This window comes from Pezoporus flaviventris, unplaced genomic scaffold (assembly GCF_033815535.1).
Source record: "Pezoporus flaviventris isolate CSIRO_AGI_PZ_B2104156 unplaced genomic scaffold, CSIRO_AGI_Pfla_v1 ptg000006l, whole genome shotgun sequence".
Lineage (NCBI taxonomy): Eukaryota > Metazoa > Chordata > Aves > Psittaciformes > Psittacidae > Pezoporus > Pezoporus flaviventris.
The window spans coordinates 13,249,953-13,274,839 of NW_026892554.1; the positions used below are offsets into that span (position 1 = coordinate 13,249,953).

General features: G+C 49.7%; 1 protein-coding gene across 1 annotated transcript; it reads right to left on the reverse strand.

Annotated features, from left to right (window-relative positions):
• Positions 1-1,322: 1,322 nt before the first annotated feature.
• Positions 1,323-24,887, reverse strand: ONECUT1 (one cut homeobox 1). Its single transcript, XM_061446978.1, has 2 exons — positions 23,428-24,887; positions 1,323-9,235 (listed from the first exon to the last, which is right to left on the reverse strand). Exons 1-2 carry the CDS (start codon positions 24,506-24,508, stop codon positions 8,943-8,945), a joined length of 1,374 nt encoding a protein of 457 aa, XP_061302962.1. The 5' UTR covers positions 24,509-24,887; the 3' UTR covers positions 1,323-8,942.

The window sequence follows — 24,887 nt, forward strand, 5'->3', positions numbered from 1 at the left end:
GACACCACTGCTTTGTTCCTCACTCAAATGAGAGGGAAATATGGGATGGGAGGTGAAGAGAGAGGTCACTGCCAGGGACCTGCTGCAGCTGAGCCAGGCCTGGAGAATGGTCCCCACAGCTGCCCAATGGGCTTCAACCCCTGTGGCATCTCCATATCACTTTGTCTAGAAAAAAGCACTTTGCTGTGTCCCTGGAGGTGTTTTTCTTCCCTGGGTGAGGGTGCTGCACACAGCAGGGTATGCTGGAGCCCTCACTTTGCACTGTGGCCCTGGCCAGCACCACCCCACAGAGCTACCAACATGACTGAGTGCCAGATATTCCCAGGCTTGGCCTAAATTAGCTACAGAGAGCAAATCCCGCAGGCCCTCCTGTGGACAAAGGACATTCCTGGCTTCCCATCTCCCCTTAGCTTTTGTTCTTGCCCTGGATGTGGATTGCTGGTGATGCTTTGGTTTCTGGTGTGGTCTTGGGATACCAAGCCCAAGGGGAGCCCTCTGAACGGATGCGCTCAGTGCCTCCCTCAGCTTAGCAGTAAAAAGAAATTGCACGTCAGGGCAGAAGCTGCAGGCGCTTCCAGAGATAAAATATTGTCAGTAGAGTCCAGACCATCCATCAGAATAAATGTAGCTGATGCCATGATTTATGGGACAAAGATGAAGGTTTAATCCTCCTCTCAGCAGCACAACCTGATTTGCCACAAAACCCTGTTAAATTTTGTGGCACACGCTCCATCACTTCATTAGGAGATAGAGAGAAAGCGGTTCAATGCATTGCTGAATCTTTTACGGCTGGGGACCCTCCTCCCACCACTCCCGAGTGATGGGTAATCTCTCTGATCAGATCCCCGGGAAAAGACCCCGTGGGATTACAGAGTGCGGAGGCATTAACAACAGTGACAGGAAAGGAATACAATATCCCTTTAAACAATTAAATATTGATCCTTGTGGCCTGAGGTGGACTCCATCACACAAAAGGAAACACCTCAGTGAATTAGTTTGGCACCGTCCGTATCCTAGCACGGTACGAAGGAAACCGACATTATTTGCTTCACTTATTTTCTTAATGTTTTTTTTCCCCCTCAATTAGAAAAATGCACCTGGTGTGAGCCGCACTCCCCTTTCCACTGCACTCCCCTTTCCACACACGGCACGCGCTGCCCTGGAGCATGGCGGGAGCTGGGGTGGGGGCTGCAGAACTCAGCATGGATGGAAGCAGAAAAGAAGACAGAGCCCCATGAAGCCAGGGTGCTGGTTTGTGTCCCTCTCCCATGACCCCCCGGGGAGAGCTGTACATGGAGAAACAAAAGAAGGCAAGAAATGTCTAAATTTAAAGTGCTGGAAAATCCAACCTTTTATTTACTACATTTTTGTGACTACATAAACGCTGAAACATTGTAACGCTGAAACATTGTAACACTGAAAAGCATGATGACATCATCACTTGCTTTTTTCTTTTTTTTTTTATCTTTTTCCTTTTTTTTTTCCTTTTTTTGTTGTTTTTTCTCTTTTTTTTTCTTTGCTTAGCAAACACAGCAGATGATATTGCACGGCATAAAGTGAGAACAGTAGCAAAGCTTAAAAAAAGTAACTGAAGGAAATCTTAACGCAGTACAGGAGATACTCATAACCAAACCAGAATAATGCCTAGCGCATTACACTTGTCATTGCTACACACAAAAATACAGAAGAAGAAGCGCTTGACTAAGAGAGAGAGATTGAGGAAATATTAGCAATCAACCGTAATTAGGTACAATAATCACTTAGTCTGAAATGCAGATGCAACGCATAAACTACTACTGCTTCCTAATGGGCAAACTAAAAATGACAGCAACGTCGTTTATCAAAATCTTCGCTTGGTTTCTTTATTTCTTTTTTTTATTTATTTTTTTATTTATTTTTTTTTCTCTTTTGGTTTTGTTTCATTGCTCTGGAAGAACAACTCCCTCTTGCTCTTGGAAGAATTCCTACCTCTACGGATCTGGGACCTGTGATTGTCTCTGGCGCCCTCTTTGCGCGGCAGCGGATGGAGCTAACAGGGAGGCGGGGGGGGGGGGGGGAGGGAACGAGGGGGACCCAGGCTCCGGCTCAGCTGGGACTGGACTGTGGGCAGGGGTTATGAAGACAACTACCAAAGCAAGTAAAACACAATGCTTTAACGTTTATTTTCATTTAATACTGTTGTTCGGGTCAGACTGCAAAACTAATGTGGTTCCATGGGGAGGATGAGATAAATGCAGAACAGGCTGTGAAAAATCAAAGTACCGGAACAGGAAAAGAAACCATGTCTTCCTAAGTACGGTTCTGTCCAGTGCTCGACGGCTCATGCTGGATTTATAGACTAATACTTTGCCTCCCCCCTCTAAGTGAAGCATAACTCATTGCACGGCATTAATTTAGGTATTAAAAACAGACATTTAGCCAATGCTTACCAACAGACCATTTAATGATCCTGCATTTCAGAGCGTCTTTATTGTCCCATTTCAATACTTGAAGTACAAAAACATATCTAGAAAGTGTAACTTCTGACCAAAAGCTCAAATCCTGCCCTTGTCCTTCCCTCCCTCAACCCCTCTGCTATCTCCCCAAAGGAAACCAAGGTACACCTGGAGCTCAGCTACCATGTGGGGAAAGGAAATATTTACAGCCATCACAAACCATGTCAGTACACAACATTTAGTTGAAACAGAACCTATTCTTTACGCAAATAAAATACAGGTGAGTGGCATCCTATTTCTGTGCCATGATGCCAACATCAGCTTTGCAGAATTATCATTGTCATTACTCCGTTTTTTTTTTTTTTTTTTTTTTGCTTTTCAACTCAAAACTGCTTTTTCCTCCCTCGAGCTGCGGGCACCCAGGGCAGACCAGCACTGGTCCCCTCAGAGGGATGCTGCACAGGTCCCTCCCCACTCACCGGCAGCCAGGGCACCGGAGGTCTCCCGTGGTCCCTGAGCCTGGATGCAGCCACAGCTCCCAGGGTACTCAGCAGCATCCATGGACCTGACCCATCCCTGCCTGGGCCCTGGCTGGGGAGCAGGGACACAGCGGTGGCCCAAGCCCTCGAGCACTCTCTGAGCTGGGGTGGCTGGCACAGTCCCGTTGCCTGCTGCCCCTTGGACATTCCCCCGTGCATTCCAGGGAGGAGAGCCCTGGGTGCTGGGGGGCTGGCGAAGGCCTTTCCGTGAGCAAGGCTTCCAAATTCAAGTTAGCTTTTCTCCCAAGGCGTACGCCCGCTACTTGCGCTACCCGTGCGAATGGCGAAGGAAAACAAAAACTCAGCAAAGTCTCTCACAAATGCCAGTGCTTTTAAACATTAAACGACTTTTAAATTCTTTGGATGTGTGGGTCTCACCCACAAAGCAACCTCTCTAGAAAAAGACAAATAAATTAAAGGAAAAACACACTAATAATGCCTTTCTGCTTTCTAAGTGACAAAAGTACTACCTTGAAACACTCATTTTGGCATGTACAAGTTGGGGAGAAAGGAGGCCCGGGGGGATAACCTGGCAGTGTTTGTAACACGGGTGGAAGTGCATGCCAAGACGAGGCTGAAGATACACCCTGCAGTCAAGAGAAGCACTCTCCTTCAGTTCATCTCGGCATCAATAATGAAAAGATTGTAACATAAAGCTTTGGCCATTTTTGAATCTACTATATACATTTTTTTCTTTTTTTTTTAAACTACATAGTCATAAATTAAAGCAGTGATTAAATAAGCGTATACAAAATGTAATTAAATTAAAGTCACAGCACATTATAGAGAAAAAATAGGAACCATTTATCACAGCAGAGAATATCTTTTTTTTACCCTGTGAAAAGAACATCGACTAGCAAACGCAAAGCATCCTAGCTGAAACAAAAGAAATCGAAGCCACGTTTCCCTTTCTTGCATTCATTGCAAACAACGATCTTTACCCACTTTGAAACATTCCCAGGAATAAGATCTTCCTTGAGTATAACAGAGAAGTTCTGCCAAAAAAAAGAGGAAAAAAGAAGAAACCCAAACCAAACGATATAAAAGGAACATACAAACAAAACAACCCCTACAAAATAAATAAGAATTATAAAGCTTTTTTTAAGTAACCTTAACAATTATCAAACTAGTAAGTTCTGCCTTATCACATAGACTCTCTATACAACATAACCCTAAAGATTTATTACTATGAGGTATTTGGAGGAATTGGTAAAAGCGATGCACGGCCTGTCTGGGCTGAGGGACTCAAGCTGCTTTGGGGGAAAGAAGAGGGAACCTTTGGTTTGTCAGCAAGAAAGTGGAAAAAAACATTTTCCTTTGGTATCAAAGAAAGTTTCATTGCATGGTTGCACGGCAAAAAGCACCACGGTGAAGAATTATTCCTTTTTTCATTAGTGGCCTTTCTAAGAGGCTGAGGTATTCAAAGAGTATAAGGTGAGAGATAAAGAGGTCAACAGCGGTTTAACACTTTGGTTCAAGCAAGGCACTCGTCCTATGAGTTTACAAAGTTTGCAACATGTTTGCCTAGAGCTTTATTATTATTATTATCCTTATCATCATCAGTAGTAGCAGTTGTAGCAAGAGAAGTATTCGTAAGGTTATTAGCATTACCATTAAGAATGAAGACAAGGTTACGCACTGAGTGAAGGTGAGGAGGAGGGTCGGGGGTAAGAAGGAGGATGAGTTCCCTTTCCAGACTGAGGCCGTGCATGAAAAATCTTTGGTATTCTTTGGTATCATCAATGTGATTAAAATCACCAATGGAAATCGAGTGAGGTAGCGTCTTTGGTTCACACTATAAATAGTAGATCTTTACACACTTTTTTTTTCTTTTTTTTTTCTTTTTTTTTTTTTAACACGTGGAAGTAGCTATTCCTTACCTTTTGCTTCTTTGTCTTTAGCAAATAGTTACCAAATGTATTGTAAAGCTAACCACACCACAATAATAAACCAGGAGGCTAAGCAAAGTCTCAAAATTAGCCCCTGGGCCTTTGAATGCACCCAAACGCAGCAAGATAGAAAAGGGTAAGTGCTTTCTCTTTGTTTGCTAAATGCATAGTTATCATCCTTATGTACAAAGGAGGAGGAAGAGGAGGAGGATAGGAGGAAGAGTAGTAGAAAGAAGGACTGTTTCTCGGGGTAAAAATGTCTTGTTTACAACTCAGGTGAGGAGAGGTGTCCTAAGACTCTTTGGTATAAGCTCAGCAGTGTTCCCTCCAGGCAGAGCCCGCCACCACCACGGCCTTATCCTGAAATCCCTCTCAGGAGAAGAGCAGTGCCCACGGCAGTCCTGGGCCTGGTCCTGTGACGGGGCACCCCCAGCCACTTTGGCTGCTTGGGAATTCGCTTCTGGCATCAGTGGGAGCAGGAGCAAATTCTCAAGCAAAAGCCCTGTTCCTGGCTGGCTCTTGTTGGGATTGCTTTACCTGAGTAAGGAGAGGAGGCTGATGCCCCTGAAAGCAGTGCGGGTATCGCGGCAGAATGGGTTGCTCTGAAGGGGGGGTATTTTTTTGGTTATTTTTCTTTTCCTGGAAAGCTAATAATGCCATTTACAATGGGGATGGATGTGGACAGTTCACCTCTCGGCCAGCCTCCGCTCGTGGGTTACTGTGGTCAGGTTTGGATGCAGGCTATGAGCCGAATGCACATTCCTAATGCCCTCTCGCCCATGGAGTCACCTTTGACTGAAGCCCCATCTCCTGATGCTCCCAAATGGTTTCAGGTTCTGCTCCCTCTCCTAACCCTTCCTGGCAGATTTTTAGGTCCCTTTGTTGAATTTGAAACTATTTTATCAGGAATGAAGTGAACCAAAAGACTTACTGATAAGACAGAGACAAGCTTTCCTGTGTAACGTTAAGCACAACATCAGAAAGCAGCTCCCTGTTAAGGATGCCCTGCTGAGGAATGGCAATGGTCCAAGCCAGGGAGCACCAGGTAACCTGTCCATGCTTCAGTTGGTGCGGCCAGGCAGTCTGCTCAGAGGTAAAACAGCTTTACAGGTAGAATGAGCAGTTCCATAGTTATTTGCTTCATGTTTTGAAAAGAATTAAAGAAAAGTGTGTTCTTTGCCTGTTCAGAGTATGAGGCGCATATTGCTCATGGGAAGAGTTTTGTTCCTAATGGCTTATAAAAAACCAAAACGTTTCTATATACTTAAACAGACATGTAAAAAAACCCAAACCACTTAAAATCTATAACTTGTGCATCGGGTTTTGTGTGTGTGGATACATGTGTGCACGTGCATACATACAGCACTCCATAAAAATGTGTGTGCTTGTATATATACACAGACCTATTGAGGGACTTGCATGTGTGTGTATCAGAGATCCTGAAATTGCATATTGGGTGCAAATTTAATGCTGGTATGAAAGTTCTCTTTGGTTTCAGCAAGTAGTCTCTAAAGACAATACAATGGAAATACTAAAAAATGCGGCAATGTACTTTGAATTTCCCTGCATTTTTAAATTCTCAAGTTTTAAATAAATAAGGCTCTCTTTTCTAAACTATAGGTATGTTACAAAGCAGTGTTTTGCTGGAAAGAAACCTAAAAAGTTAGTTATCACCGTCCTTTATTAACCTTACACTAGTGAGACTGCATCCATGAGATACTTTGTATGTCAGCTTATTAATGTTTCCATGTCAATTATGTCTCTGTGTGGATGGAACACTTTAAAAGAAAGCTGCTAAAATTTAAGGTAAGCTAGAGACTCAAAAAACTCACAGATTAGATTACGTTTTCACGGGCAATTGCTTTGTCAGTCTTAAAGTGGGTTTAACATACGGAAATGGGGAGAAATATTCAGTGCCAAAAAGCTTGGGTTTATTTCACTTTATTTTAATATAGAGATATTTCAGCTGCATTCTAAGCACTTACTGGAAATTAACTGTATACCCTGAACCTTGACTAGACCCTGTCCTCTCTGGGAAATAAGTGGTGCTACAGAATTGCTCAACTTTGGTGTTGCTATTATTTTGAGTGGGCTTCATCCCAAAACCCAGTATCTGATTTTGTTGGTGGTGGCTGGGTTCTAGTTTACCTTGAATTTTCCTTTCTCTCTCTCTTTTTTTTTTTTTTTTTTTTTTTTAAGGGTGTAAGTAAGAATATCTATTTCTAATCCTTGCTTTGGGCTTAAACGTGCATATTTGGTTATTCTGGAATTTAATATACCTAGCAGAATTACCTCTGTAATTTGAAACACCAGTTAGAAATCTAACAGGCACATGTACGGTTTTTAAAGTCTATTTTTCCCTTACACTAGAATTTAATATGCAGATGTTGCACGCTCTTCTTTTTAATTTCATCAGAGTAGGAATGGGATGATTTCTGTTCTACGGGTCTGTTAGCAACAGAGCATTTAAAGCTTTTCAGCTACAAACGTTAAACTATTTCATGCATTATCCTGATTAATAGATGAGCAAGAAAGAACGCACAGGACAAAAGCTCAGCCTGCTACACACAGATAGGAAGCCACGAAACATCAGGCTTGCATCTCAGTGTCATGGGAATTTTGCTATTGACTTCAGAGGCATCATGATTTAGCCTTCCGAAACCACTACTGCAGCTCCTGTTGGAGCTCTTCTCACCAGCATTAACTGATGTTGTACCACCTTTTTCAATAAGAAAAGACCACGAGCCTTCAAAGCTACTGCTGTTCCTTTGCCTAGTAAAGTCAATAGGTAAAAAAAGCTCACTAATGTCAACGAGTATTGATCAGATGCTGAGCCCTGTGGTTTTACATTTCGTAATTCGTTTCATTTTTGCATACAAAGTGCCTCAGGTCTCCTGTTTGCAGGCTAGATGGCAGAGCTGAGCTGCATTTATATACAATGCACGGTTTGCAAAGAGCGCTGTTCAATGGGCTTCCAGCAATGTCAGCCTGGGAGACTGTAATAAGGGGATGCAGGCACGACAGCTGCCACGCTGCCTTACACGTGGCAATAGCGGCCCTTCTTTTGCTCCCAGTGCAGTCAGCGGCAGAAGGGCTCACTGACTTCAATGGAAGCGTCATCCCATTATCAGTGCCTGTGCTCCAAAAGGGGCTGCGATCTCCTCAGATGACATTCTTTCTTGCCAATCACAGAATTAGTGGTTTTACTAATTGCAAATAACAGTCTTGATTACAAGTTTTATGTGTTATACAGTTAGATTAGTTTATACCTATAACTCTACATAGTATTTTGTGTAAAAATAGCTTTGGAATAGTAAAATCATTGCAATAAAATACCTGCAATATAATTATTAAATGTGTTCTTTGGTAGCTAGTCGATTTTTTTTTTTTTTTAATGGATGGAATAGTTTTCCTTTTTTAAATCTGAACATTCCTTAACAAACAAAGAGAATGCACTGGTTTAGGTACCATTCAAAATTTCTTTGCCTAGTTTGAACTTGCTTCCGGGCATTGCACCAGTTAAGTTCAAACCATGAAACAGCAAAAATCACACTACCGTTCAAATGAATTCAGACGACTCCACGCTTTGTAGGTCATGCCATGGCACAACCCTCTCTGAAGACCAGCCCTGACTAAGTCCCTAACCACTGGTGTGTACGTTATACACCTTCATGGCAATTGCTGTAGAAATGAAGAGCCATATCTGAAGAAATGTCCGTTCAATGACAAGAAATCACTATGCTCCAAACCACTAAACAGCCAAGTACGGTGAAGATGATAATGGGCAAAGGTGTAAAACCAGTGGTCTGCTTTTCTTCTCTTTGCATTCCATTTCATTCCCTCCATTTCACTTTCTTCTTCCTCTCTGTTCTTTGCAAGTCGTCATCCTACTAAAGTGTGTGTCTTAGAACAAAGTCATAATGCAGGTGAAATATGTCTTTGGTTTCTTTGGACTTATAAATAACATTTATTTCAAATAGTTCTAAGTATAAACCTGCTATCTTGAGGTCCTGGTCTGTCTTTATTTATTTATTAATTTTTAAAGCTTTTCCACCGAGGTTTAGTTCGTGGTTATTTCTTCATGCTTTGGTACAAGTGCTTGATGAAGAAGATGAGTTGCCTGAATTGGAGCTGCCCTCGTCTTGCCACTTATCCAGACTCCTCCTCCGTGCATTCATGAAAAAGTTGCTGACGGTGCTCAGCTCCAACCCAAGCTGCTGGGAAATGGTGATTTGTAATTCTTTGGACGGACGCTTATTTTCCTTGAATATTGCATGTAGAGTTCGACGCTGGACATCCGTGAAGACCAACCGAGGCTTTTTGGGTGTATTCCCTCTGTCCTTTCCGTGCTCTTGTTCTTTCCTCTTGCATGCTGCAAGAAAGGGGAGAATGGTTAGAGAGGGCTGGCAGAGGAGTGCACTGGTACACAGAACAGGACAAACGGGATACAGGACTGCTCATGTCAGCTTCTAAATTTGGAGATGATTTGTGACACTTTTTAACTTACTATAAACTACAGAAAGAGATAAGGAATAGAAGTTGGAAAATACCTTTGTTGTTGTCTGATAAAACTCAGCAAATGCTATTACATTTTAGTAACAGTCATTACTGCTGGTACTTTAACTATGTAATATCTCTATGAGGTGGAGTGGAAATTCACTGAGCTCTAAAATCAACCTTGCCAACCTCTTCAACCTTCATTATTTGTTGTCAATCCATTTCTGTAGCTTTTTATTGTCTAAGAAATATGGAACTGGGAGAAACCAGGATGCTACTACAGTCTTACACACCAGATGATTACGTATTCTGAACAAAATAAACCACGTTTCAACATGAAGAAAAATGGTATAGTGAATGTTCCGTACAGAATTTCACCTTATTTCATCTATCATCCTTTCTTTCCCATTCAGAACACCATTTTGCTCTATATTACTAAAGGCACTCACAATTTGAATCTGCCTTGCAGATCACCTGCCACGTAGGATCCAACAGGATGACAGAGTGACTCCCAGATTCCCCCCCACCAGCCTTTGACTGCCTGCCACTTCATCTTGTTAGCATTTTGCTAGGATAAAGGTTTCCTTGGGAGAGCAGATTGCTCTGTCTCGCTTTCAAAAGATTCTGAAGTTTGTTTCCCTCTTTTTTCTCTAACAATGACCTTTAATGCTGATTCAGAGATGTATTTCTGAAGGTAATAAGGATGTTTTGTCTCTGTGCCTGCCTAGTCCTGAATTCTGTTGAGATCAGTGCTGATTATATGAAGAAGAATTTTGTGTACCTATTCCACAGTTATTGGAATGAAAACAGCAAATTACTTTACAAAGGTCCTTCCTACATCTGTTAGTGCAACCTAGAGCCAGCCTTGGCATGAGGGTTTAATTGCTTGAGGGAAGTATAAAAATAGTCATCCACCTTTTGTACTTAGAGAAATAGCAACTGCACAGATCAGACAGCAAGATTCAGGAGATGCAAAGGCACCTTCTGCCAGCCCAGCGGGCAGCGACCAAGACACTGGCATCTCAGCCCCCTCTGAGGAGAAGCTTTTGAAGAGCTCCCCAACAGTATGTATTCCAGCCACACATTCTTTCATAAGCAATGACACATGAATCAAATGGACTGGGATACCAAACTCATACCTTCTACAGTTATTTTATATGAAACCCTTTGAAGAGTGCTTTGAAGTTACATCCTGACCTCTAAAACTCTGTGCAGCTTCTGGGCTGAAACCCAGGTTTCCTCATGGAAGTGAGCCCCCACTGAAGTCAAGCTGCTGAATTCACTGTGGGGATCAGTGCCTGCTGAAATAATTCTGCATCCCCAAGTGAAAGTTAACATTGATAACTCAAGGATTAAAAATACTTTTGCGAGAATAGTCTGTTATTTACTGGCATATATTAGGAACAAGGAGCAAAGAACATATCAACAGCATCTCAATCTTTTTTACACGTCTATCCATTTGAAAATCACGAGTTCCCATGAAAGCACATGTCGGAGCTCAGCTCTGTAACAGCCTCAGTCTCCAGCTCTGACTTTGCCCTGCTGACAGGCTAATGCAGCAAAGGAGAAAAACCAAGCTCAGGCAAGGTTTGCTGTGCCTAATGATTTCTGCTTATGCTGCTTTGCACCTTCCTGTTTCAAAGACGACACAAATTCCAGCTTTCACCCAGACGCTCTGTCTAGGGCTTGTCACAAAATCTTAACTACACAAATAGCATGATCTGAGTCGGCTCTGCAAGATGCTTCAGCAGGAATAGTCACATCATAAATGACAGTCACAGCAGTAGATACAAAGCTAGTTCAATTAGCAGTGTAAACCTCTGGGGTTTCCATCACAAACTAGTACCTGAGTTCTCCAAAATCACAGAGGATAACAAGAAAACAACAGTCCGTTGTGAAACTAACTTGCTGAACACATTGTCTTCCTGAACTTGTGCTCACCTCCTGAAACATAGTATTCCTGAATAATTATTTCCTTACTCCCAAGAGTTACAGCTTCTCTTGTTGCATCAGAGACCTTATAATTACTGCTCGTAACATCACAGAGGTAAGAAAAAAGTGCTCATTACTGGAGAGGAAAAAATAAATCCTCTCCAGTCTATGATACAAACAGGCCAACTGCAGTGTTTTGCAAATAAAACTTCATTTCAGTCAAACCCATCAGAAAGCAAGCACTGAGGTTCCCATGGTGCTCTCTGGAGAAGCTGGGAGCCACCCCTTGCTCCTGCAAACCAGTGTGGACTCAATTTTTTAACAAACTATCCTGCAGGATTGCTGGTTTCCTAAGGCTTGGTCCACACCTAGTGGGAGCGAGGGAAGATATGCTCTAGTTTTGCCTATGAAATAGGATGATTCTTATCCTCACATCCAAGTTGGAGTTCTTCTTTCTTCTAGTTTGAATTAAGTGCTAATAATGTACCAGTTCAGAGGAAGAGAGAGATTGACTTGGTTGCAATTGGGACCTTATCTAAGACACGAAGACCCACATGCACAAGTTCAGTTCTCACTGGACACAGCACAGCCCCAGGAGGTGGAATTGAGGCAGGCATTGCCCAGAGCAGCCCGGCCAAGCCAGCCTGGGCTGAGCAGCACACCACAGAGCCTTTCTTCACCGTGGGATGATGGGGCATGGCTTCCAAACCTGGATCATTTCCATTCAAAGCTAAAGTTGCTGTCTTCTGAGCTTTACCCCTGTTAGCATTCACCAGAGGTAGATTGAGGGCAAAGACTTTCCAATACATTTAATTGTTCACAGCACACTTGCAGACAGTGCTGCAAGGCCTCAGGTTGTGAGCAGCAAGGGTGGATACCACCTCTCATCTTCTGCCTTGTCCAGGCTCAGAAATATTAATAGCACTTAAAAATAAATAATGGTGATAATGAAAAACCATAATAGGGTTTCCTTACGATCGTTTTTCCTGCACTGGAGCCAATCAATTTTAATAATAAATTGTAGCTTCCAGCTTGCCAGAGAACAAATGTACACCACAGGATAAAATCTGCTCCAACGTGAGAGTCTACCCAAAGCAGGCACAGAGACCAGCCAGCTCACATGGCAAGGGTTGACAAATAGGGACCATCCAGCCCAGTTACAGCAGCCTAAGCCAGTTCAGACAAAGCAGCTATGCCTGCCTGGGCCAGGTCCTCCTCCAGCACCAGTAATGGTGTTCACTGCAGTCAGAGGCTCCGGAAACACTGACTGAAACCCTTTTCTTGTGTAAAAAAAACAGAGCCTGTCTTCAAAACCGTTTATCACACACCTTCATCTGGATTTTAGTAGAAGATAATAAAAGTAATTTGCAGTGATGTGCCCATACCCGTTAGCACTGTGAGCAGACCCTGTCCCACAGCACAAAAGCTGAATTCAGGTGCTTTGTGGGGTGCTGTGCTCCCCAGAGGCATGCACCTCTCCCCTGCACACCCGCTCTCATGCTGCCCTGTCTCCCCATGGCAGACAGCCGTGCTCTTTGTCTCTGGGCTGCCCCAGCTGAGCGGTGCTCCTTGTGATGCCTTTTGAAAAAGCCTTAACAAAGTCTAGTTAAGAAAAAAGCAAAGCAGAGGATAAAGAAAGTCACTATGGCTCTGGCAACACATGTGCAGATATGACAATGTAATATTATCGGTGCCAGAAGGAGCCTTATAAATCCACTGCTGAACTCTGGCCTCTTCCAGTCACTTCTATCTTCCTCTGCCCTGAGCAACAGATATTTTTGACACTTGCAATTCTCCTGATGCAGTCCATCAATCTATTTTTGTCTCCCTTTGTTCCTTCCAAGTAGCCCGAGGGATTTGGCTGAGTTAACTTGCCAACCTTGTAAGGTCTGTACATCTCACTGAGGCCTGGTTGCCTGTGCGTGGTGCTGAACCAGGTCTCACTGCTGCAGCTCCACCATCTATCACTGCTCTCCTGCAGCACCCAGCTGGTCTGGCTCTGTACAGCACAGCGGGATCAGTCCTGCTTTGCCACAGGTGTGGCAGGATCATGTCCCCTCTGAAAACGCACTAATTGCATCATCAGGTTGAGATAGCAAAGAGGATGTTTTGCCCACCTGTGATGTGAACGACACTGGTCTGTCAGTCTAAAAGTCAACATTACAGTAAGCTCAGGTGTTAACTCTGATGCTTGATCTAGTCTTTCATCCCTAGAGAGTGGATTTCTCTTTTAAATCTAAGGAAAAAACCCTGATTACCATAAATCAATTTTCAGGAGCACCTGGTGCATACACGTGTGCCTATCTGCATCTGCCAAACACAAATTTTCCTTTCTAAGAACCAGAGGCACAGAATGAAACCACTAATACTCTCAACAAACCCTCTGGCTTGTTTTGGGCACATAATAAACCATAGAATCATAGAATTACAGAATGGTTTGGATTGGAAGGGACCTTAAATCTCATCTGCTTCCATCCCCTATGCCACAGGCAGGGACACCTTCCACTAGACCAGGCTGCTCCAAGCCACATTCAACCTGGCCTTGAACACTGCCAGGTATGGAGAATAAAATATCACCACAAGTTCTGCTGGCTGTTTTTGTTAAAAATGGCACTGGTGTAGGGGGAAAGGCAATGGAAAACCCTACTTGGGCAAACCCCAGCCCAAGCCCTATGGCTAGCTGTGGAGGCAGAAGACCACTCTCACTGCCAGAGGCACTGCTCTGCTGGCTGCCAACCACATCACCGAGTGTGTGCTCTCAGACACAGGGTAGAAAGGCAGCAGATGCTGAGGAAGAAGGTGAATTTAGGGGGGTTCAGACCTGACACTGAGAAAGCCATGCCATTCCATGCACACCAACAGGTCACACTGCTCACCAGCTGCCAGCAGCAGTTCCCATTACTCCAGGACAGGCACATGCAATGGCCACAATTGCTTTTTTAACTGTACAAAGCGGTTGGAAAGGGAGGAGAGACACAGGGCAGGAAGAAGGGAGCACTCCCACCCCAGTGCACCACAACAGCACAGCATTACAGCTCTTCTTGGAATGGTCCCATCACTGCCTTGGCATGAACTTTCTCACCCCACTGAGGTGGGAGCCAAGGCACACAGTGTGTCTCTGCTTACAGGGAGCCCTTTTTCCTCTCTGTATCCAGAGCAGGTCCAGACCAGCAATGGGGAGACACACACACAGAGTAATGTCTCCAGTTATGCTGAATTCAGAGCCTGGTTGGCATGGAGAGGAGGCCATATCCACCAGTGATGGGATAGAGGGCCTTTCACCCTGAAGTGACAGGTCATGTTTCCAGCTCTGGCCCAGGTCATTGCTGACCACAAGCCATTATTGCTTGCGGCCATTGAGTGCCCTGTACGAAAGAGGTAGTGGTCTTGGTTCAGCTCCCTCTGAGCAGGTTCACAACACACACGCTAATTTCCATCACATTTGACACACTGTTTGACACCAATTAGTGCTGTGGCTGGAAGATTGAGCCGGACGCTATGGACAGAAGGAGTCTGTAGGAACTCATTTGTAGCTTTTTGGGGAGTAAAAATGATTGGGGATCTCTCATGACTCTGGGCTCGCTCTGCCTTGCCTCATGAGGCACTTTCTGGTTGCTTCACACCAGAAGGTAAAGTCAGCACTGAGCTCTGAGATCTTCACCAGTACCCTCACCGGACTGGTTTAGTTTGGGGGACTTCCTCACCCTTACTATGCATGAGCATTATATTTGCTTCAGACAGGTAGGAGAAAAAAAGAACTCTTTTATGCTTTCTCAGACTTCAGTGTGAGATTCTACAAAAGCAATGGGGAGTTTACAAGCTTCATTCCTGTGGGTTCAGACCAGTCACCCTTCCCATTAGTGGGAAACCCCCAAGAAATGATGCAGCCCAGCTTGAAGAAGTGCACCAAAAGCCCTGCATTTCTGCAGGGGTCATAGGAGAGACAAGGAGATGTATTTCAGACTGCCTGGAAAGAGTTCTCTGAAGTCTTGTGATTATCATGTTTCCCCCCTCCTCTTGCAAAGTCTTTTATCTATCCCAACCTCGTGTGTACAGGACATGTCTTAGAGACATAAAAAACCCTTTCAGAATCCTCTCCTTATATGTATTTTCTAACCTCTGTTGTGTCAGGTCTACAAAGGCCAGGACCTGCCCCAGTTACAGTTTGAGCTGTGCCCACTAAGACCTAAGTGGAATCTTCCTAAAGCATCTGCTTCTAGTTTTGAAACATCACACAATACCCAGTAACACTTTCAGAGAGTGAAAACTTCACTGGTACAAGCCTTCTGAAGGAGGCTCTACCTTTGGGTAGAAAAGGCAGCAGGATTTTCATTGGAGGTTGAAGCCACTTAAGGACTTCAGCCATCAGAGAGAGTCATAATCACACTGCCTACAACAGCTCACTGAGAGCAAGTCACCAAAAGTTTACAGTAAATTCATGGTGATGATAATATATAATAAAGCATGATAAGCTCCATCCTTATCATGCAAATAACACCTCTGGAGTGTGCAGAGAGACTGACGATGACAGATCTTTCCTAATTATCAAAAACTCTACATTTGGGGCAATATGAGAACGAGATAAGGTGCCTATAAGACACATGCTACCTGAAGGCAGACTTCACCACACCAACTAAAAAGCAAGCAAATCTGTTTGGCCTGGATGAATAATCACAGCTGCTGTGTACCATTCACTCTGGTACCTCACCATTTGGTGGCCCCCTTGTCACTGGCCTGGGGCCTTTGCAGGCACCTTGGGGATGGGATCCTTCCAGAGACATGCGGTGTGAGACAGAGACTCTGCACATCAGGACAGCTTTGGCCACGTGCTCCTGCTGTAGTAAGCAATGGGCAGCAATGGTGCTGCAAAGAGCATCCCCAAAAGCTCCAACCCACCATAGAACAAGGCCATTCATGTGTCAGTGATGAAAGCCTATATGGGTGATGCAGTTCATTTGTTGCTCCCCAAAACTTTCTCCTTTCGGCTGAAGAGAACACTGCTCTGAAATGTCTGAACCCACACTAAAGTATTTCTTGGCCTTACTACTCCTAGCACCCTTCAGCATTTTGCACTTGTCAGTCTAATGATTTGTATTTACATTTATTTAGAGTGCTGGTGCATACATCCACTCAGAGGTCATTTGACCTCTATCTTATCGCTCTGCCTTTGAGCCCAGGCAATACTCCTCTTTCGTTGTTTCATAACATGAAAAGAGATAAAAAATACATTCCTATATGCTCACAGAGTAACATCAACCTGCCAACATATAGATCCCAGCTGAGATTGGATTGTAAACATTTCACTCCGTGCACTGTATTAAAACGAGTGACCTTAATTTGCTGGCCCTGGAATAATAAAGTCAATCTGACTAAAGAGCGCTGACTCAACACTTTGGGATTCTGGGGTTTACACAAACTTACAGTGTTGATGGATCTGTAACCACTGGAGTGAGCTGACATCACCATTACAGAATATGTTGTTAAGTGGATCAATCAGGGGAAAGCACCCGATTTTCCTACGATATCATTTAAAGTAAACGTTAAATTTCTTTAGCTGGGTCTTTAGTTAACCATATTACTGTGACAAATATTTCTTTGTCCAGCATAAGTAATTAGAATTTAATCACTTAAACTGCATCTTAATTACCCCAAATGAATTGAAAGGACATTTAATAGCAAAGATTAAATTGCCTTAATGAACGATTTTTGCGACTACATCAATATTTTAATCGTGTTAGCCCTTCCCGGCCACCCCCCCCTCGACCCCGCAGCACGGCGCAAGCAGCCCCCGGCCCCTGGGTGGCGCCCGCTCCCCACGCTGCCGCGGCCGCTGCCCAGCGGGGGGCCCGCACCGCTCCGCTCCGCACCGCACCGCTCCGCACAGCATCTCCCAGCCAGGCGCACCGGCCGCTCCGCCAGGAAGCGCCTCCAGCTTCGCCCCGCACTTCACCGCGCCCAGCCGGGCAGCAACGCCCGCTCCGCACCCGTCTGCTCCTTTCCACGCCGCTTCACACCGCTCCGCACCGCCCGGCCCCGCCCGCGCCGTGTGCGGACGCATCTCGCTGCGCGGCCACGTCGGCCCTGCCCGGCCTGGCCTCTGCTCGCTGCCGCTTGTTTTCATTACCGCAGCAGGAGCGGATCCTCCCAGGGGGGCGGGCGAGGCGCTTCTGTAACGGGCTCGACGCTTGACCGGGTTATTCCGCCCCTTCCTGCTGCTCCAGCCGCCGAAAATGGGGTTTCTGAGCTGTGGAAGCGACGCAGTGCGTTGCCAAACCTTCGCTGGAATATTAAGGATCGTCGAATTTACTTAAAACCCGGCCAGCTTCTCGCGCCCCTTCCCTAAGGACCTACTTGACCCTTCCCACTTCCCCTGCTCCAGTTTTTAAGCCTTCAGCTAATTCCGACAGTGTGTTCAACAACGAGATAAGTCTCAAACGGACGAGAAATGCGGCCGCGGTGACACGAGGAAAGTCCCCGCTTTGGGGGCGTTACGGCAGCACCGCGGCAGCCGGTCTCTGCCGGGGAAGGGGCTGCGAGGATCGCCCTACGGGAGGGGAAGGGGGGAAAGAATCTCCTTACCCCCACCCCCAGGCTGCAGTAAACGCGTGCGGCACTGCTGCACCTGAGAGACACCCGGGCCTTGGGGCGGGCTCACGGCAGCAGCTGCTGCACCGAAGTAACTAAGGAAAACCCCCGGCGCCATCCGACAGAACGCTTTTGGCTGTTCGGAGTAGCAGCGTTTCTGATGCCCCAGAAGGTACTTGCACACCCCAGCCCGCAGCAGCTTGAAGTGCTGCTTGTACGCCCGCGAGAAGGCAACACCCACGTCTGAATTGCCATCCACATAAAATGTTACCGCTGAGACTTTCTATTGCCCTAAAATGGGAAAAATCAAAACTAATGTTGAGCTAATAAATTGTTCCTATAAATTACGCTTTCAGCATCATAAACCTGACTTCCTCTTAAGCAAAATGGCTCAAGCAAGCTGCATTTCCGAAGAAAGTCAGTAAGCATCGGTCGCTTCTCTGTCAGTGTATGGTTAATCCAGATAGATTTATGTTTGAAACGCGAATCAACATTTATCGATTTGATCATGGAAGAACCCGACGTGATGCCATGCTAGGTCTGTGCTCGGTCCTCAGGAAATCCCTCGTCGATGCCTGCAGTCTTCAGGTTAAAGCCACCAGCACTTCAACAATAACTCCTGTGCTTAAAAGTCACCTTAGGTGTCCCTCGAAACGAACTTGTCCCTTGTGCGGAGGTTATGGGGATCCTTTTGCTACACTGAGGACAGGACCAGGCTGCCTGAGGCAAAGCACGAGCTTTAGTTTAGTGCTGGAACACGCAAAGACAGGCACCGATGTGTGCCCGGCCTGTGCATTTCCAGGGAATCTTGCCTTACTCCAACCAGCACGTTCCTTCCCGGCGGTGTAGGGGACAGGGGGCATGCCTGGCAGTGCCCGGGCTCCCACTCGTGGCATCTGCGGCGGGCGCCACGCTGCCGTCCTTCTCCCCTATCCCTCACCTCCTCCTCCTGAGCCACCCCGACCCTTCCAGCCAGATGCAGTGCTGCGGAAGCTCCCTTTCCCTCTGCTCACGCACCCCTACGAAGACACCCGTCCACAAACCAGCTCCTCTCGGGGCTCAGTGCCTGGTCTGGAGCCGCTGCGCTCCCGCGGGCATCCCGGCCCCGGAGCCAGGGGGGTGATGGCACTCAGTGCTTGCCCCCTCCGCGGCCGCACAGCCCTCATTGCCGGCTCCTTTCCTCCTCACCGGCGCGGCGCTGGCCCGGTCAGCCCCTGCTCCAGGGCGGGACTTCCCGGGAGTCGCTGTCCACGGTGCTTAACCCGAGCCGCGCTCGCCCCGAAGCCTCGGGGCGGTACCCGCGGGAGGCGCAGCCCGGGCTCCGGCACAGGGCACCCCTCAGAGCTCGGTCGGTCTGCAGCCCTCGCCAGCGCCGTTGCAACCCGGCCCTGTGCGGGTGGGGTGCCCGGGCCGGTGGGGTCGGCTCCCGTTGTCCAACGGTCAGCAGATGGCGCAGAGCCCCCGGGAAGCGCGGGCCGACGTGCGAGGACCAGGGGCAGCTGTGTGGCCGTGGCCGGTGAGGACGGGCAGACGCGGCCGGCCAAGCCGGCATCGCGCCTGCAGCCCCGTCCCTGGGGCCACCACAGCGGTGCCCTCGGTGGGGAGCAGCCCCGCTGTGAGGCTGCTTCAAACAAACGGGAGCGAGGGTGGGAGTGAGGCACGGCCCACGGCGCCGCCCCCCCACGCGGCGGGTAATTAAAGCAAACAAACAAGTGAGCAAACAAGTAGGGGCCGAACCGTGCTACGGGGCCCGGCCCGGTGCGGAGGAACGCGGCTGGCAGCCGCCGCCCGGCCCCTCTCCTTCCGCGGGGCAAACATTAACGAAGGGCAAACGCAGCTATGTGCGAGCGGCTGTAAATCAATCCCGTCACAAGGACACGGCCGGCAAACAACAGCGGCCCCAGGGCCCGCCCGGTGCGGAGGGGCACGACCGCTCCGGGGGCGGGCTGCGCTCCCATCCTCCGATCCCACCGGGCCGGGGCACCTCGTCTCGGGCCCAGCACCGCGCCGGCAGCTGCGCATCGGCCACTGTCACCACCCACGGTGCGCGGAGCCAGGCCCGCGCCAGTCCCCGCGACGTCCGGGCAGCCCGGGCCGAGAGTGACAGGCTCTGTGCCCCAGGCCCACGCCGCTCTCAGGCTGTCATCGGCCAAGCCCCCGGTCGATGCCCTCCGCCTCCCTGATGCAAATGCGTTTATGCAAAGTCCCCGCCGGGTAAATATTAATCAGGCCCTAATGAGGCAATCGGGGCCGGGGAGGCATCGACCTTCCTCGGCGCAGGGCGGGCGGCCGGCGTGGCGAGGGGAGCAAGCGGCGCTCATTAATTTCATATTTAATGTGGAAAACGCTCTGATTACGGTATCGATTTCTTTACAGTTAATTTGGCGGGAATTTCTCGCCGGCTTCCCAAGACTTCAGCTTCGCCGATATTCAGACTGGGAGGAAGAAAGGAAACGAGAAGGGAAGAAGAGCTGCGACTACGGAAAATATCAGCCTGAGCGCAGGCAAAGACCGAGCAGCTCCGGAGGGCCAGAATGGGCCCCACGCCTCTTGCCCGGACGTGCTTGGGACACTGGGAGCTGGAAGTCGCCGCGGAGGGTACACCTCGGCAAGGTGGCCTCTGCTGCAGAGGATCCAGAGAGGCCTCTGTGCTCCCTTGGACCCCCTCGCCTGCTCCCGAAATGTTTATTTGCCGCGTTCCTCCCGCGGGGCCACGGCCCAGGGCACATTGGGTTTTCCTGAACAAGAGGAGTCGGGTTCTGCCTTCTTTATCCCTTCCTATTTCCCTCCCTATTCGAAAATAACCTGGAATAAATTCCCCTTAAATCCCATCAGGCTGCAGAAGGGCTGTGCATTCTCTTTGAACTGTATTTTTGCTTTCCGTATCACTTCACTGCCCTGCCAAATGTCCATGACAACGAGGGAAGGGAGGGAACACCATCTAAGAGAGAAATGGCTGAATAGATAAATATTCAGCGATCGAGGGGGTGAGAGAGTGGGACAAAGGACAAGAGAAGAGAGGGGAAGGAAGATGGGATGAATAAGATGGAGGCTGGAAGAGGTCAGCTTTGCAATTAGCAGTTCTGCTTACATTTCAAGAGACAGCCCAGGAAGTGTCAAGACCTCAATCCTGCTTCCATGTAACTACCAATTTTTCCACTATTTGTCGGAGCTTCTGTAATCTGGGAGGTAGGGATCCCCCAGGGATGGCTGGAAGGGGCAAATACTCAAGATAAAGTGCCGTGCAAGACCGTGAGGCCTGAAATAAGAAGGCTCCATCCCCCTCACCACCTCCTGCCGCTCCCTGCAGGAAATGAGGAAGGCAAGAAATGAAGGCAGAGAGGGCTCTGCTCTGGCTATTTATCTACCTGATAATTCTCTGAATGCCCGGGAGCGAGTTATAATTTGGACATGAAATTTAATTTGCGTCGGCTGGAGTAATTTATAGTATTTTGAATTGATGTTCATACATCAATATCAGCTGGGGCAGATTTTTACCACTTAGTAAGATCATCACACATTTAAAACGTGTACAACCCGGGATCGATACTTGTTTGCTGCATGTGCAGTACGGCGCCGGCAGCGCGGAGAGGCGCGCATCCTCTGCGGGGTTGGGCCGGGCCCTCCGCGGCCGCCCTCATTGGCTGGGACGCCGCGTTATGCAAATGTCCACGTGCTGCGGGGCAGCCGGCGCGCGGGTGGGGCAGCGCCTCTCGAGGCCCGTGCGGGATGGGGACGCGCGGCCCGGGCCGGCCGCTCCTGTGAGGTGGCAGCGTTTGGGTTTCGTCAGGAAGGGAAGGCGGAATAATGAGGCTTTGTCTGTCTAACGGGATTACCGGGATCCGGTCGTGAGAGTGCAGCACTGAGGTGGCAGGAGGAAGCGGCAGTGCAGGGGCAGAAGAGAACAATGGGTCCCCTCCGAACACGGCAGTGGGTCAGAGCGCGGGGAACTGTCCCCTTCCTCCTGCCCAGGCCTCCCTCCGGCCCGGGCCGTGGAGCCGCTGCCAGCAGCGCCAGCAAGGGGAGGCCAGCAGACTCCAGAGAGAGGGGTTGCTTCCAGTATCGATCTATGCAAATGAGCGGAGATTCAGGTCGACCGAATTGTCGTAAAAATACGTTCCAAATCGAAGAAAGCTCGCCTTAGCGATCGTTATGGGGATACTGCAAACACAAATTCCATCGTCCTCCCGCGGGTAGCACCAACAACACGAGGGGTTTCTCCTGGTGGGATGGCTGTCGAGGAAGGGAAGGTGGAAAGGGCATTTTCTGAGAGCTTAGAAACTGACTCGGCAGGAGTGGAAGCCAAAGGGAACAACGTCCTCCCACCGGCGTGCACCCCAGGGCCGGGACGGCGGGAGGGGGATGCTGTCCCGGGCCCTTCCCCATACCGCTTCAGGCTTTAGAAAAGAGAAGGGAGCTGAAAGCGGGTAAGGAGCGCGATGTGGCCCAGCCGGGTCCCCGCAGACTCCCAGTTCCCACCGTCACAGCAGTCGAAAGTGCAGCAGCCTTTGTGCCTTTGCGAGGAGAAAGATTCAACCCTTCCCTTATTTTTGTCTGTGAAACGGATCAGTGACCCCGGCTCCAACTCGGATCGACTGCCTCGCGTTCTCCAGGGACAAATTAATGGAGACCTATCACTTAATTAACAAACCCTCACTCACGGCATATTAAACTCGGGCTCCGCGCTGGGAGCGCAGGAGGCAGGGGGCGGCGAGCAGGCACCGAGTGGGACCGGACGACTGCTCCGGGCGGGCAACACGGAGCCGCTGGGAGGGGGGATGTCTCCGGAGCAGCTCGGAGACACGACACGGACTGCGAGTCTCAGCAGGGGCATCCACGCGCAATTCAAACTCCACGGCCTAATGATAATCACAACCAATTAAAAAAAAATTAAGTAAATGAACCGATTCCAGCCACCAGCCTCTCTCAGCCCGCAGTCACACGCCGGGCACGTATCGCTTGCGGGAAAACCCCGTCCCAGCACAGCGAACCCAGCCCAAGCGGAAAGCGGGGCTGGAGCTGGCCAAAACCCCGCCGGGCGCTGCACCGGAGCCCGGGGTCGCTGTCACCGGCACAAAGCGGACGCATTGACACCTCTCGGCAGAGCGTTACCGGGGCTCCCTCCCCCACGTCAGCGAGCCGTACCGGGCAGTGCCGGGCACGATCGCTCAGAGAACCGCCGAGCAGAGCATTTCCGCCTCGCCCTGCCCGCTGCGGGCAGCGCTGCCGGCGGGCCGTGCGCGTCGCCGCACCCCGTTACCGGACATGGTGGGCGCCGTCCCGCTGGCGGCGGGGAGGCTGGCGGGTGCGCCCCGCCCGAGCTAACGGGGAGAGCCGGAACGCCGCAGTGCGCAGCCCGGGCCCCGGCTCGGCTTTGTCTGGCAGCCGGGAGCGCGGAAGCCGGACTGTGCCGGTGCGCGGAGCGAAACGGAGCGGCGGAGCGGGGCTGGGGCCTCTCCGCGGGGGCAGGCAGAAACCGGGGCGGCCTGCCCAGGCCCGGGGCCCCAGCCCCGTCGCCACGGTGCCCCCTCCGCCCCGCAGCGGGCTCACCTGCCAGCCGCAGAGCAGACATTCGCTGAAACTCCGGCTCCTGGAGCCACTTCCACATCCTGCGGAAGGTCTCCCGGCCGGATTTGAGCTTGCTCCAAGGCTTGGGGTTCCTCAGCAGGTCTGAGAGGGTCCCTTGAGAGCGGCACAGCACCCTCTGGGCGAAGATAGCCTGGGGGATGCTGTACCGCTTGAGCTCGGTGGTGATCCTCTGAGCTACTTCTTTGGTATTGATTTCTTCCATTTGCCCTGAATTACTTCCACTGTTGACCTGCGAACCAGTTACAGAAGGGTTTTGCTCCCTGGCAGAGCCCAGGATCTGCCCGTGGCTCTGGGCATTCAAGTGGGCATGGGGGTGGTGTGGGATCCCGTTGATAGGCACCATGCCAGCGGAGGTGGGGGTGAGGTGTTGTTCGCCATGCCTGGCCAACATGGCAGGGTGGTGGGCTTCAAATCCGTTTGGGGTGAGCATTTTCTCGGCGGGCATGGTGGCACTGGGGTGAGCGTAGTGGGGCAGCCCTTGCTGGGAGTTGTGGATGCTCCCCAGGCCCGATCCAGACAACGGAGAGAGGCTCTGCCCCATGCCAGTAACATCCTTATGGTAAGGGGTGTAGAGATTGTTCATAGATGCCAGACCCCTCTCGTCCCGCATGAGCGTGAAGCTGCCGCTCACGTTGCCCGGTATCCGCTGGTGGGGGTGGTGGTGATGGTGATGGTGGTGATGGTGGTGAGGGAACTTGTCCGAGACCGTCGAGATGGGAGGTAGAGGCTGCAGCGGGGTGAGCGTGGTGTAGGTGCTGCTCATGCTCATGCCGGGGGGGGTCTCGCAGGCCATGGTCATGGTGGGGTGCAGGGGGCCCGTCAGCGCGTGGTCGGGCGGCCGGTGGTGGTGGTGGTAGTCGCCGCCGTCGAGGATGGACGCCATGCCCATGGAGCGCGGGTGTGCGGGCAGGTGGCTGCCGCGGTGGGCCACGGCGCTCCGGTGGTGGGGGCTGCCGCTCATCAGCTCGGCAGCCGCGGGCACCGGCTCATGGCTCACCCCGTGCAGGTCGCCGATGTTCTCCATCGCCAGCTGCGCGTTCATCGTCGGCCAGGCGGGCGGCCGGACCGCACATCTATCTGGTGGGCAGCGGGGCGTCCCGGGGCTCTTCGCGGCGGCCGCGGGCCGGTTCCTCCCGCGAGCCGGCGGCGGCGGGTGGGCGCTGCGGGCTGGCGGCGGTGCTGCTGCTGCTGCCGCGGGGCTGCGGGATCTTCCTTTTTTTTCTTTTCCTTTCCCCTTCTTCTCGGCTCTGTCTTTATTCGTTGCTTTCCCCGCTGCCGGGTGACGCCGCCGGGCCGCTGCTCTGGCCCCGCTCGGTCAGGCCGGGCCCCGCCGCCGCGGCGGGAGCCTGCCGCGCCGCTCGCCCTCCCGAGCCATGGCTCTTTCTGCGCTCCGCCGCCCGGGCAGCGGCTCGGCTGCTGCA

What these genes read in the sequence shown, in the direction of transcription:
- ONECUT1 (XM_061446978.1), bottom strand. Translation starts at nt 24,508, where the DNA reads ATGAACGCGCAGCTGGCGATGGAGAACATCGGCGACCTGCACGGGGTG. An exon ending in GTCTGCTCTGCGGCTGGCAG is followed by an intron (nt 9,236 to 23,427) that starts GTGAGCCCGCTG and finishes CCTTTCTTGCAG; the next exon opens with CATGCAAGAGGAAAGAACAA.